The following is a 23713-nucleotide window of genomic DNA, read 5'->3' on the forward strand; positions in this document are numbered from 1 at the left end:
CATTTGCTGTTCCTTTTAAATGCTGGAGTACCTTAATTTTTAAGAGTTACATCTTTTACCACTAGGGGGCACAAAAGACCAAATAGTACAGCTTGCCAAACATCGTTTTACTCTGAGCGCCTAATGCTGCGTCTCATATGGGACTGGCAATTAAGAAATCCAATAATATGAAGATAATAACCAGAAACCACCAGAATCTCCTGCAGCAATAATTTTATTTTTGAATGTTTCCAGGGCTTGTGTCTGAACAAACTTGAATTTAAAATGCATGAATAAAGTTATGAAATACAAACTTCTTGTTCGTACTATGATGTAGCAAAATTCTACAAGTGAAGCTACAGGCAGAAGGTGGTTAGATTCAGATTCGGATTCAGAAAAACCCAGCGTTGCATAATGAACGATGACAAGTGAAATCGAAATGAAAGAAAATCTTTCACCAGCACTCATGAACATAGTAGTGTCTCGTTTCTTTGACCACTTTAAAAAAAGAAAAAAAAGTTTAACACCAGAAAAAAGAGTTTTTTGAGGTAAAAGCTGCATATTCAGAGTCAGAGGTGCATCTAAAAAGACTGGCCAAATTTGTGAAAATAGGATAAACATCGATAAAACGATTAAAATAGTAGAAAAAAAGTATAGAGGCGTAGAAATCAAACTCAAAAGTTAACGTGTGAAGTTGACATTCCTGGCTGTTTGGTGAGTTTCCCGAGCTAGGCTAGCAAGTTAACAGCTCCTCACTTTTGTTAATTCTCAGGCAAGACAATGAAATAATTATACAATTCCGCATCTTGCTCCGCTTCAGATGTGCTGCTGGACATTCTCTTCCCCATCAACAATTTCGTGTTAAGTTCTAATATGTTTTGTCAGGAGAGGAATCACTTGGCATCGTCCTAACTTCCCTCCGCACGGTGCCCCTGACCCCCCACATGAAAACTGACATGCTGGTGACAAGTGGGACAAAGGGGAAAGCGGTTTTCCAGTCAAGCTGGAGGGAGGGGGACTATTGTTCATTGTTTGCATGCAGGTGGTCTTACAGTTGCTAAACTGCTGCAGAGCTCTGCAGGGATGAAAACAAGTGAAGCGTCTCAAAGTACTTGTGTGACAAATTTGGCATCAGATAAAAGCTTGAATGTGATTTTAGATAACATTATACTAGACTGGATACTTTTAAACTGATAAAAGATCGTATCACCTTGTCGAACTGAGTGTGCCCAAGCAGCCAGTAATGATTGCAAGAATAAAAGTTGGTATTAGAAGGGAAAAAAAACAAACAACTGGAGAAAACTTTCCAGAGAGGAAACTCAAACATTTTTCATCGAAGTGTGGAAAAAGAGATATCACCAGAAGGTGCCTGAAACCTGGAATTAATTCAGGAATTTTCTCTCAAAACATAAGATAGACATTTATGTCAGTTTGTGATTTTTTTTTTCAACAAGTGCTCAATTATTCAAAAGTATTCAATAATGTCCTTTTTAATGTCCTCTTTAAATTTAGATAAGTTGACCACTTGAGGGCAGCAAAAACAAGTTGCCCACACCAGACAGACAAGTTTGTATTAGAAGTTTTCTATGTTTTTTTTCTGACAGAAAGTCACAATGTAGATAATGTTGTGGAAGAGTTTTGCTGCCCAAACCAAGAGAGCTAGTCAGCAAAACTCACAGTTTTTCCACACCCAAAGATTTGTTAACTAGGTCCTCTGTCTCCGTTTTCTCTGAATGGATCTCAGGAGTTGCTCCGCACATTATGCTTCTGCAAATTTTATGTTCTCTCCCCGCTCAGCTGTTTGAGGCTATGCAGCTTTTTTCAAAGTTTCTTCCTGGTCAAGAGGAGTTGTGATGATTTGTAAAAGAATATAAACTTCTATTAACACTGAAAACAAAGCTTACACCAATGGTCCTGCAGTGTAGCCCAGACTAAATTCATGTTCACACTGCTAAAAGAATGTGGCCCAAACCACTTCAGAACGCGTGTGAGCAATCGGGGTTCACCACATCGGATCTGGGTGTAGCTTGAGTCCTCACGCCCAGGATACATCTGTTAATACCAGGTAGGAACAGGGCCTCAGTGTTTGCATCCTCAGTGGTGAATGCCATCATTTGTCACATCCCTTCATTTTGGGTTTTGGTCTCTATGACATAATGTGGGAAATAGCCTGGCGATGTCCACCCCCACCCACTGAGTCAATGATATGAATTTAGTTCCTTAAAGCTTAGCTTGGTGTCTATGGGAATTCACCTAAAATTGGGTGCAAAAATGACATACTGGAAACTGTCAGGAAAACACAATGTATTTGATGTAGCAATACTGAACAGCAGTGTCCAATCAGGAGGAAGCTAAATAAAACGACAGACAGTCACGTGACATTTGGTGAGTGAGGATAAGAAGCGCTGACGTCTGGTAAATCCTCGATCCTGTAGACAGCAGCCAGTGCAGATGTTCATCTTCATTTCTGAGCTTTTATTTTGGAGGGGATTTTTTGGACGTTGATCTACAAGTCAAAACTTCACCAGAAAAGGTCTGATATCTTTGAGCAGATATCACACTTGATGATCAGAAAACAACGGAATCCCCTGACAACTAAAATAGATTCTGTATTTGCTAATTGAATCACGATAAATGACTCAATCGTGAGTTAAATCCATTAATGTTGACATAAAATTTGGAATTTAAGGGTTCTTCTTATGAGAATCCATCTGTAACTCACCCCAAACTATGATATTAATGTAGTTTAATCATTTACAACCAAATCGCGGAGTTGGGTTGCCCGAATATCATTCCACTTTTTTTTGATATGTTCAACGGTGAGTTGATGAACGAGGACCAGCAGTGAGTCTGTGAGGTTGAAAGGGTCACTGACATATAGTTTCATAAGGGGAAGCAGAAAATGAATAAATAAAACAATGCACAGACAGGCACAGCAAACAAGAACTGAAAGTCCTTAAATGAAGTGAATAATTCCAACTTAATATAAGACTGAAGAGTCTCATGCTTCCGTGATGACTCCGTGAATAATCAGCTCCAGGTCAGAAACATGTGAGGTGAAGAGTTCAAATAAGGATGAATATAAACTGACCTGAGGGCTGCTGCTGTCTTCATCTGTAAAGCTGGGGAAGAGCTATGGATTCATCCGGAACACAAAGAGGGAATCATATGAGCTGCTGTTTAGCTGGAAAAACACTTCAATCAATGGCAATGCTCAGTAAGAAAAACTGATTTTGGTCTTGAATTAGAACATATTTGAGCAAGGAGGTGAATCAAGAGAGCATTCCCTGGAAACTTACTTCATAAAGACCTAATTACTCAACGCTTACCTTTTCTCCCCTAAAACACATCAGATCGGGTTTTTTTTTAAAGAAATTAATTAGTCCCTAAAAGTTCCGGTTCAATACATTAAAACTAAACTGCCTCTTCACATTTTTTCAGTACATCCAGATTTGTTCATAAAAGTGGACAAAGTACAGTACACATCCCCAGTATTTGAATCAAAGTATTACTCTGTGTCAAATTGAGTTGCGTTAACTAATCGAGTAATTCCTTTTAAAAATACTTTAAAAGGTACATTTTCTTTTGAAGACTAATGCATTACTGCCAGTTGGCAAATATTCTATTCAAATTGCAATGTATTAAAATTGTATCTCTATAGCTCAATCACAAACACGATTGTTACAACATCAGGCAACTTAATTAAGAAGGTTTATCTGGTGTGATACTGAAGATGGTGTTAATGTGCTGCCTCTGGATGAATGGCTATCCAGCCCACAGAGAGAGAGAGACACAAGCAACAAGTCAAAGGTACCAGGTAAGGTACAGATACTTGAAAAGTGTACTCAGGTGCAGTACTCAAGTAGATACACTTCCTAACTGTCTGCCACTGGTATAATACATGAAGGGAAAACTTTCAAGACATTAAATAAAGGTTATGAAGTGTTTTTGACCTGAAGCTTCATACAAGTGAACCTGATGAGCCTGCCAAAGGAACTGAGGATCAAAACCTGAACTGACTACAGAGAAGACACAAATCTCAGAGTGAGGATGCATCACACACATATCTTCAGAAGAGCAGCATGGATCTATCATCACATTCTTGAAGGGAGGGGGTACCCAAGATAAGTGCATCCTCCTCTGGTGTATGTTGCATTCCAATCCAGTTTACATGAACATAAGGCACTACTCCCTTCTCACATTGTTGGCTAGTGGATCTTCCCTTGACCATTCAGAATGCCCTTCAATGTTAGCAATGTTGGCATCACTTTCTCTCAATTCCTACTGAATCAACAGCAAAATGAAAACTGATAGCACTAAAAGACATATGTTGACACAGTTCACATGTTTTCTCCCTGCAGTTTGGAATCTTAGGTAACACAGTGGAACTACATGAACGCACCTCTAAAGCTGAATAATGGACAGAAAATATGTCACAATGACATAGACATGATATGATTTGTGTGGGCGGCACGGTGGTGCAGTGGTCAGCACTGTCACCTCACAGCAAGAAGGTTCCGGGTTTCAGCCCCAGCCCGAGCACGGGATCTTTCTGTGTGGAGTCTCCATGTTCTCCTGTTCCTGTGTGGGTTCTCTCTGGTACTCCAGCTTCCTCCCACAGTCCAAAGACATCAAGAGGGGACGAAGCTGATTGATACTCTAAATTGACTGTAGGTGTGACTGTGAGTGTGAATGGTTGTCTGTCTCTATGTGTTGGCCCTGTGATGGACTGGTGACCTGTCCAGGGTGAACCCCGCCTCTCGCCTTAAGGCTCCATTCCCCTTGCAATCCTTAACAGGATAAGCGGTACAAAATGGATGGATGGATGGATGGAAAAAACAATCACAAGACAGACTGAGACTGTGCGTTCTTCCAAAGTCAACAAAATACAACACTACAGTCTTGAAGCAAAGATTCAGAAAAAGTTAATATTACTCATTCTATCAAATATAAACCAAATCTACTTTCCACCAAGCAACAATTCTTTTCTGCTTTTTAAAGCTTTGTGAGCAGGTGTCACTCTTTTCATCAACACTGATCTACAGACTATACAGATTCAAGGAACCAAATAGAAATGAAATGCACAAAAATATGCGCAAATGACCTGCAACTACATGTTGCTGGTGCCTTAGTGGTCTAGGGGACGAGGCTGATTGATACTCTAAATTGACCGTAGGTGTGACTGTGAGTGTGAATGGTTGTCTGTCTCTATGTGTTGGCCCTGTGATGGACTGGTGACCTGTCCAGGGTGAACCCTGACTCTCGCCCATAGCCACTGGCATAGGCTCCAGCCCCCCCCCCCCCCCACCCACCCACCCAGGATAAGTAATAAGAAGAAAACGGTTCATCATAGCACAGAAACAGCACTAGTCAAAGTTACCAATGACCTCCTACTAGCATCAGATGAGGGACTGGTCTCTGTTCTGGTCTTATCAGATCTTAGTGCATCTTTTGATACCATTGACCACCATATCCTACTACAGAGACTGGAACATGTCATTGGCATTAAAGGAACCGCACTAAACTGGTTCAGGTCATATTTACTAGGTCAATCTCAGTTCGTACTCACTAATGATAAACCCTCGGAAACCACTGCAGTCACTTATGGTGTTCCTCAAGGCTCTGTGCTTGGACCAATCCTCTTCACCCTTTATCTGCTTCCTCTCTGTCACATTATTAGGAAACACTCAATTAATTTTCACTGTTATGCTGACGACACACAGCTGTACTTATCAATGCATCCACATGAAATAAATCAGCTGACTAAACTGGAGGCCTGTCTAAAGGCAAAAAAAACATGGATAACCCATAATTTACTTTTATTAAACTCTGACAAAACTGAAGTCATTGTCCTGGGCCCAAAACATCTTAGAGACACCCTGTCTAATGAAATAGGTACCCTGGAAGGCATTACCTTGGCCCCCAGCACGACCGTAAGGAACCTAGGAGTTCTCTTCGATCAGGATCTGTCCTGATCTCCCATATTAAGCCAATCTCCTGGTCTGCCTTCTTTCATTTACCTTACATTGCTTGGATCAGACACATCCTGTCTCAAAAAGATGCAGAAAAACTAGTCCATGCTTTTGTCACTTCCAGGCTGGATTACTGCAATTCTCTCCTTTTTGACTGCACCAGTAGGTCCTTAAAGACTTTCCAGCTGGTCCAAAATGCTGCTACCTGTGTGTTGACTACAACTGGTTGAAGAGAAGAAACCATGTCTAACCTGTACTGGCTTCTCTGCATTGGCTCCCTGTTAAATTCAGAATAGAATTTAAAATTCGTCTTCTAACATACAAAGTCCTCAACAATCAGACACCTTCATATTTGACAGAGCTCATAGTCCCTTATTATCCAGCTAGAACCCTTGAAGGGTTACTGGTGGTTCCTAGAGTCTCTAAAAGTAGAATGGGAGCCAGAGCCTTCAGCTATCAGGCTCCCCTCCTGTGGAACCGTCTCCCAGTTTTATTACGAGATGCAGACACCCTCTTTACCTTTAAGAGCAGACTTAAGACCTTCCTTTTTGATAAAGCTTATAGTCATGTCTGAGTTAGGAATGGTGCACTGGGTTTCCCTATCCTCCTTTCTGTCCTCCTGTACTCATTCGTGTTTCTAACTCGTCTTCTTCTTTGGAGTCTATCTAATACGTACGTAATACTACTGTCCAGGATGTATTTTTTTTCCCCCACTGTGGGACGATTAAAGGTTGATCTTATCTTATGTCTGCTCAGTCACAATCAAAAAATAGCTTTAAAAGTAAATCCAATCAATAAAACACAAATCACACACTCAGAAGACACTTTGCACTTGACTGCAATGTTTATTTTTTTTTGCAAATACACTAGAAATGTTTACAAAAGCACTGTAGAAACATCTGTGCAGTGTAAATTATCAAAACTAAAAATGAATATTACTTTGAAATCATTTTGCACCTAACATGACAAAGGGGGATTGTCATTTTCAGCAGCAAAACAAATTAGTATATCTGAAGAGGAAACAGCTGTTAGTGACTTCAGAACGGCGTCCTGGGAGACACGGTTGTGACACCAAACGAGCAATTTAAGGAACATAAAAGGATGATATGGCACAAGTGCTCATCCCTGAAGGAGGGCGTCATTCATCTAGATAGTTTACACAGCATGTTTTTTTTCTTTTCACTCAGTCATCAAGATAATCAGCCTTCCGATAAAATCCCTCCAGTTTGACAGAAATGGTGCACAAACGCATGTTAACACACACTCATCCGACAATCACCCCAAACCTTTATGGAAAGCACTCAGACATATCACAGGGCTCTGATGTACTGCTACATCAATTGTGTATTCTTAAAAAAAATAAAATAAATGAAATGATCAAAAACGAAATGTGCTTGGACCCAAGCCGATTAAAAAAAAAAATTATAAATCACACTTGAGAAAAAATAAATCATAATTTTAGGACAAAAAGAACAAGAAAAATGTTACATGGCCCCTTACTTACAAAACCATTTATTTTCTACACCTCTGTATTGCTTTGTCTTATATAATACTGAGATTTATTCTGCTCATAAAGAGCATTGTTTACTTTTGTATCTTGCAATGGGCGATTAAAAAAAACAAACAAACTACCAAGAATGTTTTTTGTTTTTTTTTTGCCTTGATGTAAAAAAGGCACATACACACAAACGTTAACACAACACTGTTGTAAATACTTCAAATAAGAGGTGGCACGATTTAAAAAAAAAGAAAAGAAAAGAAAAGAAAAGATTAGGCGGTTTGTGACATGGCCATTATCACAGAGAGTAAACATGGTACCGGAGCTGATCTATGTGGGTTATCTTTGGTCAAGCAGGGATGAGCCAATGGGCTTTGAGGGATGAGAATCAAAGGTCGCTGTAGTAGCAGGGAGAGGGCGTAGGTGTGTTTGAACAGAGGCTGCGAGCACACAACTCTGAATTAAGGTCTCTTAGGTGCAAGATTTTAAAAAGGTGGATATTGATGGTTCGCGTGAGGCTGTGGTCGCTTGCATGCAGGTGGAATTAAAAGGCCTTTAGTGAACTGATTTAAAGGACACCCCACCACAGCGGTAGGAACCGACTTCTACTGTCAATCCTTGATGTTTCGTCCTTTTTTTGGGGGTTGCTCCCGCAAACCTTATAAAAAGCCCCAAACACACACAAGATGTGGTCGATAAATCGAATAGAGAAACGAGTGGTTAAGTGTGACAATGTTATAAAAATCTAGCTAATTCCAGTAAGTGGCAGAAAGGTTTGGGCTTCTGAATCTTGTGCTCAGGTGTTTGCCAACGTGAAGCTGAATATGAGCACATTATGGTCGACGCCCATTTACAAATACAAGTCCATAGGTTATGGCAATTTCTAGCAGCAATAACACATAGAAAAAGTATATCAAAAGAAGACACTCTGTGTGCTGAAAAGCTTGTAACACAGAGATGTGGATGCATGTTGTACATCCTTCATTTAGCGATGCGAGCCAGGACAAACCAGTGAAATGTTCTGTACACGTGGACCACCTGCACTGAAATGATGAGGACACAATACGACAACAACAAAAAAAACAACAGCAATGACAATCCACAGGGCACAGTTTCCAGGCAAAGTGCAGGGAATTTTCCACGTATACAGTATTATGGCCTTAAATTCACTTCCCACATGTGGTGGACAGAAATGAAAACTTAAGACAAATAGTGATTCAAGTGCTGCATTTGCTTGAATGCCTACAGCTCCTTGGCAAGTGGCACCACTCCAAGATTTTTTTATTTTTTTTTAAATGGTCCCGGCACTTGAGAGTGTCTTTGATAGATCAACTGGAAATAAAATCCTGGTAGCCTTTGTCAGAGGACTGGTTTTAACCATCCTAATTGTGCTTTGTCTTGTAACAGTGTAGACATGCAGGAGCGGGGGCGGGGGACTGCTTGCTGGACTTAGTTGGAGGTATCTCAACATTTCCCCTTTACATAATAACAAAAATAGATTTGCAGCTTATTTAAAAAAAACAAAACAAAACAAACCATGAACCTAAAGAGCACGCTGGACCCTTGTAAGGCAGAAAGTAGGTTCAAGTCTCCCTTGTAAGTTCTGCGAGTGTTTTTAGTGTTCTAGTTTAGTGTAGCAAAAAAATAAAGGTTGCAACTTCATTAAGCTGCAGGTGGAAAAGCTAACAAACAACTGAGGCGCCTTAACACTTGAAACATTTGTTCGGGGGAAAAAAACTGGGATCAAAATCACGAGTAGTCTAGGCATGACGAGAAATAACTGCCTATTGTCCATCAAAACAGGACACTTAAGTATAAGATGGTACACAAACACACACTCACTAATCAATACTGGAGTATCAGGTAACGTGTGTGTGTGTTTGGGTGCACCAATTCATCTTAGGAAAAAAGGCAATTTTTCTTAAATAGTTTGGCTCAGTCCACTTTGCTTTCTTTCTTTCTGTTTTTTTTTGTTTTTGTTTTTTTTACAAAAGACTATGCCAAGTATGTTAGCAAAACTAATTTATCTGATCCCAGGAGCTCAGTTTTAGTCCTACAGATTCAGCTTACAGGGTTTAACTAATCTGTTGAAGCGGAAGGTTTCTCCCCCATGGCTGTAAAACCGCCCGCTGTTCAATATTAAACACTCCCATATTAGTGGGCGGAGGCTGCTCAGGAGATCATGCAGGCGGCTGTGTGCAACAGCGACACCTATGCTACCGTGTTCCCTCAAAAGTTTTATGGAAAAGATCTTGTCCTGGTCGAGCCCAGCTAGAGTCCCATCATCTTTAGAGCCAACCAGGACGGAAGAGGAGTCGAGTGTTTGTTGGTTGCAGTACGGCAGGCGGCGAGGGCCACGTACAGCAGCAGGGAGAGTAGAGGAGCGCAGTCAGTCATTAGGGGGCTCAGTGAGTGGAGCGAAGTCTTCGTTGACTAAACATCTACTACAGCTTGTGTCCCACCCCTTCCACATCCCCCACCCCCACCCCCATCCCCAAGAATATATGTGAAACTGTAAAACCCCACATGTGGTTAATGTAACACCCCTGTACTGCTCCCTCAGCCCCCTTCATGAGCTCCAGACTAGAGGGGGGGTGGGGGGTCCTCAATCAACACTTCTGGTCTTCCACTGGAGACATGGCAATATAGGAGCCATTCCTCATTGGCTGGCTGGCTGGCGTCTCTGATGAATCGTCCGGCTTGTCGCTAACCTGAGTGTAGGCTGTTTCGTCTTTCGCCGTCTGAATACGAAAATTAAGAAAAAGAGTAAACCATTGCAGTGGAAAGACATGTATATATTAGCATCACTGACATCAAAATGGAGTAGATGTTCTTAAATGTTCACGGTAAAGCACGTCAATCTGAATATAAAGTACTTGAGACTAAACCACCACAGAAAACACTAAGTTAACCAAAAATACAGAAACCAATAACACTGAGGTGAGAACTCAAAAAGAAATATTATGACCCAAAAATGATAATTAAAATTGATGATAATCTGATGGATAAATTAAGAAAAAAAGAGTAGCAAACAAGGCAAAAATGAAGACTTACAGGGAAAGAATGAAAAGCTTCAGTAAAATCAATACGTTTTACTTCATTCTAAAACAGAAAGGAAAAAAGGGGGGGTTACAGAAAATTAAATTAGAACATGGTTAATAACAACATTTCACATTGCAATTAAGCATCTTTAACATTTTTCTCAACTGCTGAGCTGAAAAAGATCCTGCTAAACGTCTGTGTGTTTGTTAAAAGGTATTTTTTTGACTTTCTGGGAAATACTTGTTCAATTAAGAGGAGAGGTTGTCACAGTTAGCTCGAGACTAAATGTTGATTCACAATTGTGCGTTTGTTCATGGGAGACATTAAATGGTAGCTGATATCAATGTCTTACACCGCGATTTAACACTGCAGTTACACCACCAAAACACTAGTTGGCAGTGGAGTGACAATGACAGCTGAAATAGAGGAAGTCAGTTTAGAGTTACTATCGCATTCACTTAAATAAAAAGAATACAAAAGCAGCGACCATGTAGAATTTCATGGCAGGAATATTGATGCTATGAAGAAGACCAATTACAGCTATTGGAGTTGGCATTGTTGCAAGATTTCTAGGGAGGTGCATGAAAATAATTTTATACTTAAAAAATGGAAAGCAGCTAGCCTGGCCCTATCTGTTTGGGGAAAAAAGGACTCGGAAGCTTAATACTGGACATATTTCTTTTTAACCTTCAGAGAAAGTTCTAATGTAACAAGCTGTGCATTCGGTCTGTTACCTTCAGACAGAGCCGAGCTGCCTGTGTCACTCCGGTTTAAGTTTTTCGAGGCGCGTAGCTTAACTATGCTAAGATAACTAGCTTAGCCATCAAATTTCAACTGCTAGGAAAAAAAAAAAAAGAGCAAATAACCCAATTTCCCAAAAAGTCAAACTATTCCCTTGACTGCAGGACTACAGGACTGGACAGGAATGACCTGAACTGGCATAACCTGTTGGAGGTGAGGCCGAGGTTCAGATCAATAATCCAGCACTGATAAGGATAAGCGGTAAACATGTGCTCGCTGAACATCATTCCTGGTACTATTACAGTTTAATGTCCCTCAGTCCTCATTAGCTCTTGTCTAAGGAACAGGGAATGTTAGCTGCTTTCTTCCCCCAGAATACAATGATTCACCAAGGTTGCAACCACTTGTTAGCAAATATTCAGCAAGACAAAAAACAAACAAAAAAAAAAGACACCATTTGATCCAAAATTAAGCAAAACTGCTCATGCCGCCTTTGCTGTGCAGGTGAACATGCAATATGTTAGTTCTCGTGCGCAAAGCTCAAGGTTAACCCTGCTGCAGCTCTACAAGGAAAAAAAAAAACACAGAAACTCCAAAACTCCAGGATTTAACATAATATCTAGCATGGGGGGCACATCTATCCTTTGAAGCTAATGAGTGGGGAGCACACTTGGTCAGACCAACTGGATTAATTCTACTGTGAAGCTGCACCTAGTTCATACCTTCTTTTGGCGGTTTCGGCAGAATAAGACGATAAGAACCAGCAGCAGGATGATGCCCATTCCCACGATGAACAAGGGGAAGTTTGACCCCACTGTCACCATTACGAGCAGTGTCCTCATCTGAGACGCTGACTCATCATCTATGGTTGCTGTCTGGGGTTTGAGAGAGAACGTTATTGACTAGTGAATCACTCTTCAAGTCGACGGTGCCAGACCGTGCCGAGATGGGGCTCTCACCTCATTGACGAACATGATGGGGAAAATGGTTTCGTTGATGAACCTGGTATTACTGCAGGAAAGAAAGTAGAAACAGCAGGTCACTCAGGACATCTGGCTCAACATGTGAGCTGAGACGAGGACAGTGTGGCAACAGTGATGTGGGTCAGAGTTCAAACTTACGGGAAGCCTTGGACTCTCTTCAAAATTATATTGAGCTGAGCTCTCTTGCAGGCACGGATGGGAACCCCTGTGGTCTAGAAACCACAAAAGACATCACATTAGTTAAACAAAAGTTAATTTTATTTCCAGATTGAAAAACTTAACCTCTTAATAAAATTCCTGTAGCTATAATGAAGTTTTCTTTTGCGCAAAATTTGCTGCCCAGACATTAGTGTTATCAAACATGCACAATACATGTCAAAAGCAAGAATAGCTATCAGGCTTTGCTTCCTGCCTGTAAGACTAAATTGAGGGCATACAACTATAGTAAGAACAAATATGAACTGAATTGAAATCTAAGTATCATTGCATGGAAGCAAAACTCTTTCAGTTTTTAAATTGAATTCAAATGGAAAAAAAATGCTGATAAAAGTGCTCAGTCTATGAGTAAAACAAGAGGAGCAATGAGCATTTGCAAAGCTCAAAATTATTTAGATAAAGTGAGCAAAGTTCAACACTTGTGGAATTTTACCGGCTGCAGGTCCAGGTACGTCTCATGCTCCTCCTTGTTGGGGTTGAGCCCGTCAATGGCGTTAATGTACTTGGGGTCCGCTTGATAGAAGTGGGGGAAAGACACCACAATGGGAGCGCCTTGAGGGAGAAGAGACAATGCTAATGAACCCCTTGATAAGATTTGAAACCCAAGATAATGTGAGATACTATCTGGTGTTTGTGTCAACTACAAACATCACTGATGAACAAAAGCAGCATATAGCAGAAGTGTGTGTGCTGCAGCCCAAACAACGGTTAGCTCACGTTTTGAACAGATTTCTGTGCTGATTCACTCGCCCCTTCACGTTCACAGGTTAATGGGGATGCAGCCGTGCAACCAACTCACCGTCTAGTTGAAGGGCACTTTGGTGAGCTCGGGTTGAGCCAGTAACCTTCTGATTATTAGACCACCGGTCAACCTCCTGAGCATCTCTCAGTTCAATTTATACTCCGTTTAAGTTCCCGCGACGTGATTGATTTTAGCATCCAGCCAGCTCAAAATGTGTCGAATCAGATCCAAAAGTTCTATCAGAGAAGTTTCCCGACAGAGATGTCTTAAATTTGAAATAAAAAAAAGTTTAAAAAAAATACAATTATCTTAAACTAAATATCTCTTTAAATATGTGAATTAATGCCCACAGCCGCTTTAATGATATTTAGTGTGAGTTTTGCTTCTTTTAATTAAACCAACCCGTGTTGATTTGCGTTTGAGTCATTTTAAAGGCAGTTAGAAACTTTCTCCACATGGATTGTGTTGTATAAACACATAAACAGCAGATATTTAGAAAAACTTATGTTATGAGCCTTCTTTTTGTTATTACTAAACATTTTTCATGTTTTATTTATCAATGTAACTATTCAAGTTCTTTCTTGTTGGTTTATTTCCCAAAGTTAGGATCTAAACGTGGTCAACAAATTTAAATATTAAATATTAAATATAATAAAAATATTGCAGCACTTGAAAACACAAAAACAGATGAAAATGATAAATGACGTTTATGGAATGAGTTGGAGAAGCAGTCCTGAACTAAAAGTTCAATATAAAGCCACATTCTCTGTTCTGCAATTGTAGAAAAGTTCCTCTGTTCTATGCAGACATAAACAGTTTTCAGACTTGATGTGTTCCAGCCGTCTTTGATTCTGTTTTATAAATAAATATGTCATAAAATACAGATAAAAGGGATTTTCAATATAACGCACTTAAGAAAATCCTAAAGAAATACAAACACAGCAAGGTCCAGGGGTTACAGTAGCTTATCTCCCTGGGCAATATCTTCCTACATTGCCTTATCAGAGCAATCACACTTCAGTCAATGACCACTGTAAAATACTTGAGTCACCACTACACCCAGTTAATCATTGAACCGTATTGAGTCAGATCTGGCGTGCCTAAACAGTCTGACACCAGGCAGGGATGCTGCCTGAGAGCACATTTTCAGGGGGTGCAGAGGGGGGGAAACTATGTCATGGGGCTGATTTGGAGACATAAAAATGGCGTGCCGGTGGGTAACTGGGTCAGGCGCTATGGCAACTAATAGAAGTGTGTGTGTGTGTGTGTGTGTGGTTGGAAGGGGGTATACAGGGAAATGGGCAGTACACCTACCTTCACGACAAACGCTGACTTTAAGCACGCCAGTGCCAAGACAGTCCCCAGCAGGTACACAGAAGCCTGCGTTTGTGGGGTTGTCGTCAGGATTCATGAGGACGTCCTTTGGAGGTGCGAAGCGGTAAGCCTGGATGCCTTTCACCTCTACGTCCTCCACGTAGGCTAAATGGATGGATCTGCCAAAAGAAAATCCTAGAGTAAAGCCACTGTCCAAATTTCTTTTGAGTCCTCAAGCAACAAAAACTTCTGGTTTCATGACCATATGACAACAAGATTAAAAAGAGGCGATTAAGGATCACATAGGCGTAACTTCCTCTGTAATCAGGTGTGTCCAGATCAAACTCTAAAACAAGAAACGTCTCACGTGCGCGTTTGAGTTTCTCGCCCGCCTTATCAGACATTCTTATCAGAGGATTCATAAGTGTATGGCTGAGCTGCTATTTCCCGTCTCATTCTGGGAATTCTGGTTCTCACCCTCCCTGATTGCTTCGACTGCAAACAAATGTTTAAACCGACATCATTAGCACACACACACATAAATGCATACCTGCAGAGATCAGCGGCAAAGATGTAGAGTAGCTCGTTCCTGTTGATCAGAGGGTGGAAGACGGCACCGTCTGTGCCGTTGATCATGTTGCTCTGGTTGGAAGACCACCACGACATCTCCCTTTTTGATACATGGAAAAACAGCACCGCTTTATTGTTTGTGCAGCTGCCTTTGGTTGCAGCTGGGGGTGAAATACAGCGGAATATCTCAACTCATGTACTGTACTTCACACTTTAAACGAAGACTCTTTCAGTTTTACACAGTGCAAAAAAGACAAAAAAGTTATGACTTGTTTACCTAAAAACTAATGAAGAAAGTTAGCCCAGAATTGTATCCTTAGTAGTGCTTATTCTTTAATGCGGCATTTTGGGAAAAATAAATCATCAAAAAGGGAAAAATCGCAAGGGTTACATTTATAAATAAAACATGACAATGCCAAACTTGAAAACTTTATGGTTCTGCAAAATACTTTTGCTGAAAAAAAAAAACCAAACGCACAAGTATTTAATCAGAATTCTGAACATTAGGTCTTCCACTTGTATTTTAAGTATTTCTACACTATTTTACTTTTACGTAACTGACAGGCCTGAACAACCAACACATGCTGATAACATACAAAGTGCAGAGTCACCTCACATCTCCAAATACTTGTTTTGCAATCGTGTCCTAACCTAAAAACCAGGGAGCCACAGACTGTCTGGGTTTGAGAGTTTAACAAAGCAGATATGAGAATCCCGACGGTAAGGAAGTGGAAGCTGTTGTGCTGACAAGTGCCGTTTTCTATCATTGAATAAGCAGGAAAAAGAAAAAGTCTGCTTTATCGAAGATACTTGATGCTAACGAGGGTTTACCTCAAACCGTTCCATGTGTCGATCTTGCCATAATCCATGTAATTTTCCTCACCGGTGTGGAACACAAATTCCCCCTCATGGCTGCCGTTTTTCTGTGAAAATAAGACAAGACACGAGGTTCTTAAGAAATGTGCTGTGACGAACAAGTGTAGAAGAACCACTGAGTCACAAACTGTGTTTAAGTCTGTTTGCTAAACCAGCGTGAAAACAGAGAGAGAAATGCTGCTTTGTGTTTGTTGATCTGCCTGTTAGTGGATTCCCAGCAGACTTTCACCCCATAAGCCATTAGCAAATGACTGAATCACCCAGATGCATTTTTGATGGGGAGAAGTAACTTTTTAAACCCTGGGTGACTTTATAAGTGATATTTTGCCCAAAAAAAGTATAATTTGTCTTTTAATGACTCACCATTAGACATCTTGAACCCTCGTATTAGTGACTCTAGAAGTAAGAAAACACCAGCTACGCATATTTAGCTTGTAGCTAATGAAGACCGACTATTAACAGCAAAATTGTCCAAAAAAAACATGAACAAATTCTCACATGCATTGTCCAGTATACGCCAAATGTTTTTGCTCAAAATATAAAGGCTTATTTTTTTCGACTTCTGCAATCGACAATTCATGCAGAAGGGAAGAATCCCAGATGTTTCAGTTTCTTGTTGATGCGCTGATGAATTCATCGAGCTGCTACGTGGGTTCAAGCTAAACATCACAAGGCTGTTGAGGTCACTGTTGCAGACATGATGCTATACGTAAAACGGGAAGTACAAGGGACTACCATCAGCATGTAGATAATCTCACTTCTCTTTCAAGGCACCAACTTCCTCTTGTTTATCTACTTTGTAACAACTAGCACAAGCAAGTGCTTCTGAAGGGGTTTGCTCGAAAATAACACCAGCTTACCTTCCACATCAGCCCAAAATATTCATCGACTTCAGGCCTCATGGAGTGGAGCTTTGTGAGAACCGGGTCTTTGAAGCCCCACAGCACCTCGTGGACGGTGCGGGTCATGAATACACTGACGCCCAGGCGACTCATGTAAAAGGAGACTGCTGATCGCAGGAAGAATGAGTAGGAGTTCAACTCATTCATCACCGCCTGGGTAAGGAAGACAGGAAGGAATAAAGGACACAAAGACAGGGGATGAAGGGAGGGTCAGTGGTATCGTCACATACAATATCTGTACTTCATTGTTGTCCGGTGGAGGACAGGCTTGTTCATCTTGGCCTATCTGATTGATATTTGTATGTTCAAGATTTCATAATGTCACAATAAAACATACAGGACAATAGACTGGCGTGCAAGAAGATAACAGGATAACAATGATAAAAAATGTGCTGGGACACACACGCCAATCAAATCGGGTTAGAGAGGCACATCTGCCTGACACTGTATCTTACCACAAAGGGGATGTTGACAGTTCTGATGATGTCAACCTGGGGGTCACCAGCTGACTTCTCTGGCACAAACACAAATGTTTTGGGGTTCAAAGCGTAAATCTTGGTACCGTTCTCCAGGAAAGTTATATTTTCCCTCGGCCTGTATTCCCTGGTGTGGAGACAGAAAACAAAGTTGACATTTGGTCAGTTTGTTTTGATACGACATGAGCGAGGAGCTCGTGAATATGGCCGCAGGTTCTTTCCTTTTCTATCAATTACCTGTAAGTGTAGGGCCCGATCTGTGTGACAGCTGCCTTCCCGCCTGCTAAGAACACCTCTGGATTGGTCACATTGAAGAAGTAATACTCCATATAAACAGGTGGAGGTGGGTTCTTCCAAGATTCAAACACTTGGCTTTTTTCTGACAAAACGAATTCCTGTCAAAAGAAGAGATAAACACTTAATATTTTTGAGAAGTTCAAAATGCAAACAGCTTAAAATTTAACCTTGTTGGTAAAAAACTGACAGTTCTAAATGAGTGAAGGCACACACGGTTCTCTGTGTGAAGAAGCTGGTGCCAGGCCAAGAGCCCAAAAACCCAGAGCGATGCGGAAAAACTGACAGGACAGGCAGAAAATCTCAGTAAAACTGCACGCAGCCCCTGACCTCAGCAAGCCCAGGCACGAACGCGAGTGCATCGCCAGCCCACACACTCCACAACACTGTGTTGCAATAGTAAGACCAGGAATCTTAGCAGCACTAGCATCAAGGTGTGAGTGAGACTTCAGTTGTTGTTCAAGTTGTATGGGCTGTTGTGGTTACACATTGTGGTCTTTAAAAAAAAACAAAAACCTACAAATTCACCCTTGTGACAAATCTGGCAACCCACAGTCACACTAAGGCTTTTGTCAACTAGCAACATAGACTTTTTTCCCCCATTCTTGAGGATATTGCTGAACCTCCTTCCTCTTGTGTACTTGTTCACGGTGTGCGTTCCTGAAAACACTCGGTCTCCAGATGTGCACTTGAGAGGCCATACATTGTCTGGTATGTAACCTCGCTGAAAATACAACAGAAAGTGCGGCTGGCATTTCCTGTTGAGTTAACAACTTCCGACATTCACACGTTCTGCTGTTTAGATTTGTTTGTTGCACCCTCTCACTTGTTGCTATGTCACATGTTCAGGTGTCGTAAGGTCGAAAGAAACGCCCCCCCCCCCCAAAAAAACCCGACGGTTTTGCGTAACAGCTGCATAAAGAATATCTTCACACACAGAGAGGACACATTTAAGAGGAACTTGAGGTGTTTAAGACTCAAGACTCTCTTGAGTCTTCATCGTTTTGCAACTTAATTAAGACCTGAATGAAATCAGGAAACGCAAAGAAAACGGACAGCAGAGGCACAGGATCATAATGAGCAGCCATTGGTTTAAGACACACTTTGGAGAGAATGACATCATAACCAGCAAAACAAACAAATAAATAAACAGCTAATTTCTTCTCAAGGTTTGTTTTCCCCCTGCAGCTTTTAATAATCACTACATGTGTTGAAATGTTGTTTGCCAACCTTGAATGAGGCCTTACATGTAGCCTTCACGTATTAAAGGAACACCATTTATCTTTTAGAGAACCTTCAACAGTCACAAACAGAAATGCAAGTGAGGTACAATGTGGGGAGGTTTAATAAATATACAGCACTTCATTCACAAGTGGGTAATAAAGTCTCTAACTGAACAAAGAGAACTGGTCCTTAGCCAAACAACTTAGGACTCATTTCAGGCGTGGCGAGTTCCTGCTTTGATCAGCATGCGCTGAAACATCCAAGACAAATAAGACAATTATTTATTAAAGTGCCTTTTTTTTAAATTTTCGGTTAAATTTATGTGTCACATTTGGAGCTCAAAAAACAAAACAAAACAAAACAAACAACACTGTTTTTGTAACCAACGCCACCTTTCTTTTTCTAAAACGTTTCAAGCTCATCGGTCGTCTTCCTGTGACAGATCTACTCTCCAAAAGAAACACATTTGGGAGGAGTGGCAGAAAGGAGGTGTGCTCTAAGTGGAACATCATTGGATAGGTTGAAGGCTGGAACAACAAGAAGGCTCTGTGAGGTTTTTCTTCTCAGGCTAAAATCATACCCTCAAGGGCCAAGAAGTTAAGAAATTCCTCACATGACATTCTACACACTGCCTCGCTCCACACCCAGCGCAGACGTGATAGAGTTTGTGTCCTGGAGGTAGCCAAAGTGGTCCAAAACAACCCGGCTGCATCATTAAGAGAGCCACATGCAAACATCAGATTAGGTCGATTTTTGGAGCGGGTTCAGCATGTCTGTGCCCGTCTAATTCAATAGGACGACTGTGGAAAGGGGATTAGCAATGCTGTCATTTTCTGTAATCGCCAGCCACATCAGAACTAGGCCCCCTGTTGATGAACTCTGACTAACTCTTAATTTGACGAGTCTAAATGAGGAAAATGCAACCCAGACGAACATTTAACATTGGGGGGGGGGGGGGGGGGGGCGGCTGTGTGTCCCCGACTTGGACAACTAAGTGAGTCAAGCTTTTGGAGGAGGAGGGAGGGTTGACTTTGAGAAACGCAGAGAGATATTTAAGTACAGATTATTAGTTGCAGAGCACATCAAACACTGAGATTCATGTCAGTCAGAGGAATGCCAGCTATCCTAAAGAGGTCAGAGCAGTCTGCAGGGTGGGATAGTGTGTCAGCTGCCAAAGCTCACCACCACCCACCCCTCTATCCGACTGCTGCTGCTGCATCACTACAACAAAACCCAAAACTACAGTCACAGACAAAAGCTTTGCATTTCAATAATTCGGCTCACCTCGTCTGAGCGCTACACAAACCTAGAGAATAAACCCGGTGTCAGAGCTGCGGTTGGACAATGTTTAGCCATGGAGGAAGCCCAACATCAACACCATCGTTCACTCATTACAAAACTCCTTCCGCAAGGATTTGATCTGTGAAGGATTTTACCTGAGTTGTCGTCACACTGACGTGAAAGCAAATTTTAACAGTTTTTTTTTTTAATCCATAACTAAATGAAGTCCTAGGGCGAAAGGGGGAATCCTACTCTGCAGCAACATTTCAACTTACCCTCTGAAAGTCAGGGACTTCCTAACACTCCTGCCTGCTCACCCACACTCCCTTCCCCCATCCCTCCAGACCTGCACACCTCCCCCTCTACCACCGTCCTTGTCCTTAGCGTTTTGGACATTTCTTCAATCATCAGAGGTGGAACCAGGGAGGGTTCAGCACGTTAAGCTTCCAGCATCAGAAATGTGTCACCAAGTCATGTTTTAACAGCTGGATTGATTTCCTGAAAAGCTCATGGAAATAATCATAACGCACCTCTACTGCTCCCCCCCAACCCCCAAGTCAAGAACAACTAATTGATTAACGGGAATCAGAGAATTGCAGTCCGTGGAGGAATGTTGTTCTAACGAGACGATCTGTCAAAGGTCACGCTCGATGATGGCTCTGCTTTAAGATGTCGCTTTTGTTTAGTCCCTAACACACACGCCGGTGAATCATGCTTTTCTAAATTGGAGCGCTGACAAAGCGGGGAAGCTATATACACACACACACGGATATCTCCGGATCATGCAGACACGATTGCAGCAGGAAATGTAAAGTAACGTGTAGATCTTGTGACCCCGGGTCCTTCCACTCATCACTGTATGGAATTTAACATTTAAACCTTCTGTTCCACACATGACAAAAGAATGAAAATGACATCCAACTCACCTTTTTTAAACGGCTGTGTATCATTGTTTGGAAGACTTGAGCCACGACCAGGGCGATCCCCACTATGAGGAGGTGGGCACATACGATCCCGGTGGCGTAAATGGCACACGATCTCCGCGTCATGATGCCGGCTGGACAAACTTCAACTTCAACAAAAGGAGAAGAAGAAGAAAGAAAAAAACGTCCAGGGGAGAAAGCGAAAAGATCGGAGCCCGGGATGAGACGGTCCTCCGATGTGCAGCGGCGGCGGCGGCTGCAGCTGGGCTTTAAACTTCTGTCTTCTCCCGGTGAGTGTGAGGCTGAGGGGGGATGAGGACTACAACAGCAACAACAACAACAACAAAAAAGGTTGGCACTTGTTCATCAAATCTGGGAGGAACTGGCACCTAAAGTGATGATGGAGGAGTGAAGTGGTCAGAGGCGGCGGTGGAATGAAACAGCAGCTCAGAGCACATCGGGACCAAGCCGCGCTAGGCCACCTCCTCCTCTTCCTCTTGATGAACTCGCTGAGGCGAGAAGCTTCGTTTTGGAGGCTGCATGGGCGGTGTGTGTGTGTGTGTGTGTGTGTGTGTGTGTGTGTGTGTGTAGGCATTGCTGATTTGCTTACATGCTGACGTCACCGGCGCGTATAAGAACCCTTCAACCTAAGTCTCAACATTCCAACATTTTTTGTCTTTACTTTTTTTTTTTTTTTTTACCAATTTCAAGAGTTTTTAACTTTTGAGTATGTCTGCTTTGTGTTGCCCTCCAACGTGAATCGTGATTATATGAATGAAGTAACAGCACGCCGGTCCACATGACCCGCTGATAGTAACTTACTTCACTTGGGGAGTTTTTTTATATTATTCTAAATTATCATACCGTGTGGTGTAAAACAAATAAATGGTGCGTGTAGAGTGTAACAATCACAAATGTCTCATTTGTTTGCTTCTCAACTTACAGAGAAAATGCGCAGACAGATGCGGTCCGTTACCTTTTATAGAGACTCCGCTACCTCACCTCATTGTGTCTCCTTAAATAAGCGCAGCGTGGACATGAATAATGTGCCATTCAAACGACCAACGGCCGTTGACGTGGACTCCGGGTGCGAGCAGCTCGAACTCTCATTGGCTGTCGTCCTCACGGACCACCGTCTCGAGACCAGCCCCTCTCCTCGCTGATTGGTCAGACCCTGGTGAGCACGATGTTGAATTTGATCGACTGATTTCAAGGCGGGGCTCTTATAAAGGGGGAACCGAAGGCATGGTCACTGTTGCCGGCAGGAGGTGGATGATCAACAGCTTCAGCAGAGCCCACTCATGCCACAGATGATGTTGGGAGTAAAAACTGGAGGATTATGAGCTAAAATGATCGATGATATTGATATATTATTAGGATTATTCACACAAGCATCCAACCTACTTTCTATAAAGAAGAAATGTCCCTGCAGAAAAGCAGAAATATTAACGAGGAAGGAGTTAGAGTCAAGGAGGGTCATTCACTTTTGATGTTTTGCTGAACCAAAAGTCTCGAGAACATCCTGTAATGATGTTTTAAATGAATGAGTAAATGTTTTGTCAAAATTGGGTTCTTTTCAAGTGTGCAATGTCCCTGGCGGAACGTCCAAAAGGGATTAATAAAGTAGTCTGACTGTCTGTCTGTATTCCTGAGGTCAAAGCGGTGCTGCATAATTCATCAAATCACAATATGGCCTACCTTCAAATTTCAGACAGTCAAATTATTTGTTTTCGGCTACTTGTGTGTGAAAGTACCATTGTAACTTCTATACGAGGCTACAGGGAACTATACGTCAGCTTCTGCAGAATTTCAAAGATCCACCTAGAAATGAAAATTACATCCACCTTCTCCTTCTGATGCCAATGGAAGGTCAGGTGTGTTTTTTTTTCTCTTTTCTTATAGGCAGCAAAACACTGTAGGAGTTTGACAGTGTTGCAGTAATTTAGCCGGTGGCTTGCAGCCACCTTGAAGCTTCAAGACACCATTATCTAAATGTGATTTTCAATAGAAAGGATTTTGAGAATGAAAATTTCATGTAACAATGCAACTCATAATTACAATATCAATCAAACTGGTCACAGTTTGATATCTTTTCAAAATTATGCCGATTACAGTGGGAATTGTAAGATGAAAGTCAGACTTCTGTGCATGAGGAAAAGTATTGTCAAATTTGGTGCAAGCTGTATTGGTTATGGAAGCAAACTTTCCCAGGACCCTGACATAGTGTCTTGTAGTCCACATGCAGTGTCTGCTGCTTGAAAGAAGGCAGAGCATCTGGCTGGTGACAGCATGTCCAAGATTTTTGGATTTGAAGGGCAATAGGTTATGTGACACGAAACACACAAGTTGCTGACTTTGATCTCTGACACTTGGACAATGACTGTCATCTTCGTCTTTCATCTAGCTGGCTGTCATCTTAACAAATTGACTTTGTTGTCAGACAGAATCGTGACTGTCTTGTCATCTTAGGATACCATCCATCCAGTGGCAGACAGCATCAGAGCTATGCAGAATCCTGAATGTCACCTGTCATTCATCTGAATCTGTCATCTCTGTCATTTTGACTGTCATGTCAGACCTTAGTCGCTCCGATTTTGAGCTGACACCCACAATGCATCGAATCTATCCAGGCAGAATCCTGACTGTTGTCTCAGTCAGAATGACATCTTCTCGGTAGCTG

At 41.7% G+C, this 23713-nt stretch overlaps 1 protein-coding gene across 3 annotated transcripts; it reads right to left on the reverse strand.

Annotated features, from left to right (window-relative positions):
- Positions 1-6776: 6776 nt before the first annotated feature.
- On the reverse strand, positions 6777-22110 carry scarb2a (scavenger receptor class B, member 2a). 3 transcript variants are annotated; one of them, XM_086206718.1, is made up of 14 exons: positions 22010-22110; positions 21037-21352; positions 17549-17706; positions 17291-17438; positions 16794-16988; positions 15889-15980; positions 15038-15157; positions 14488-14666; positions 12865-12983; positions 12354-12427; positions 12192-12243; positions 11955-12107; positions 10504-10551; positions 6777-10190 (listed from the first exon to the last, which is right to left on the reverse strand). In XM_086206718.1, the coding sequence occupies exons 2-14, from the start codon at positions 21157-21159 to the stop codon at positions 10059-10061; spliced, it is 1593 nt and encodes a 530-aa protein (XP_086062844.1). In that variant the 5' UTR covers positions 21160-21352; positions 22010-22110; the 3' UTR covers positions 6777-10058. The 3 variants fall into 3 exon arrangements, with proteins under 3 accessions (XP_086062844.1, XP_086062845.1, XP_086062846.1); XM_086206719.1 differs by lacking the exon at positions 22010-22110 and adding an exon at positions 21977-21994; XM_086206720.1 differs by lacking the exons at positions 10504-10551; positions 22010-22110 and having other exon boundaries at positions 21037-21590.
- Positions 22111-23713: the final 1603 nt, after the last annotated feature.

This window comes from Aulostomus chinensis, chromosome 6 (genome assembly GCF_037954235.1).
Source record: "Aulostomus chinensis isolate RoL2024-O1b breed Wild chromosome 6, RoL_Achi_v1.0, whole genome shotgun sequence".
In the NCBI taxonomy this organism is placed as follows: Eukaryota; Metazoa; Chordata; class Actinopteri; order Syngnathiformes; family Aulostomidae; genus Aulostomus; species Aulostomus chinensis.

Excerpts from the sequence above, each read along its gene's own strand:
- scarb2a (XM_086206718.1), bottom strand. The coding sequence starts at position 21,159 with ATGACGCGGAGATCGTGTGCCATTTACGCCACCGGGATCGTATGTGCC. Across the intron at positions 17,439-17,548 it reads ATCGGGCCCTACACTTACAG|GGAATACAGGCCGAGGGAAA; the intron begins GTAATTGATAGA and ends TCTCCACACCAG. Across the intron at positions 14,667-15,037 it reads TTTGCCGCTGATCTCTGCAG|ATCCATCCATTTAGCCTACG; the intron begins GTATGCATTTAT and ends TTCTTTTGGCAG.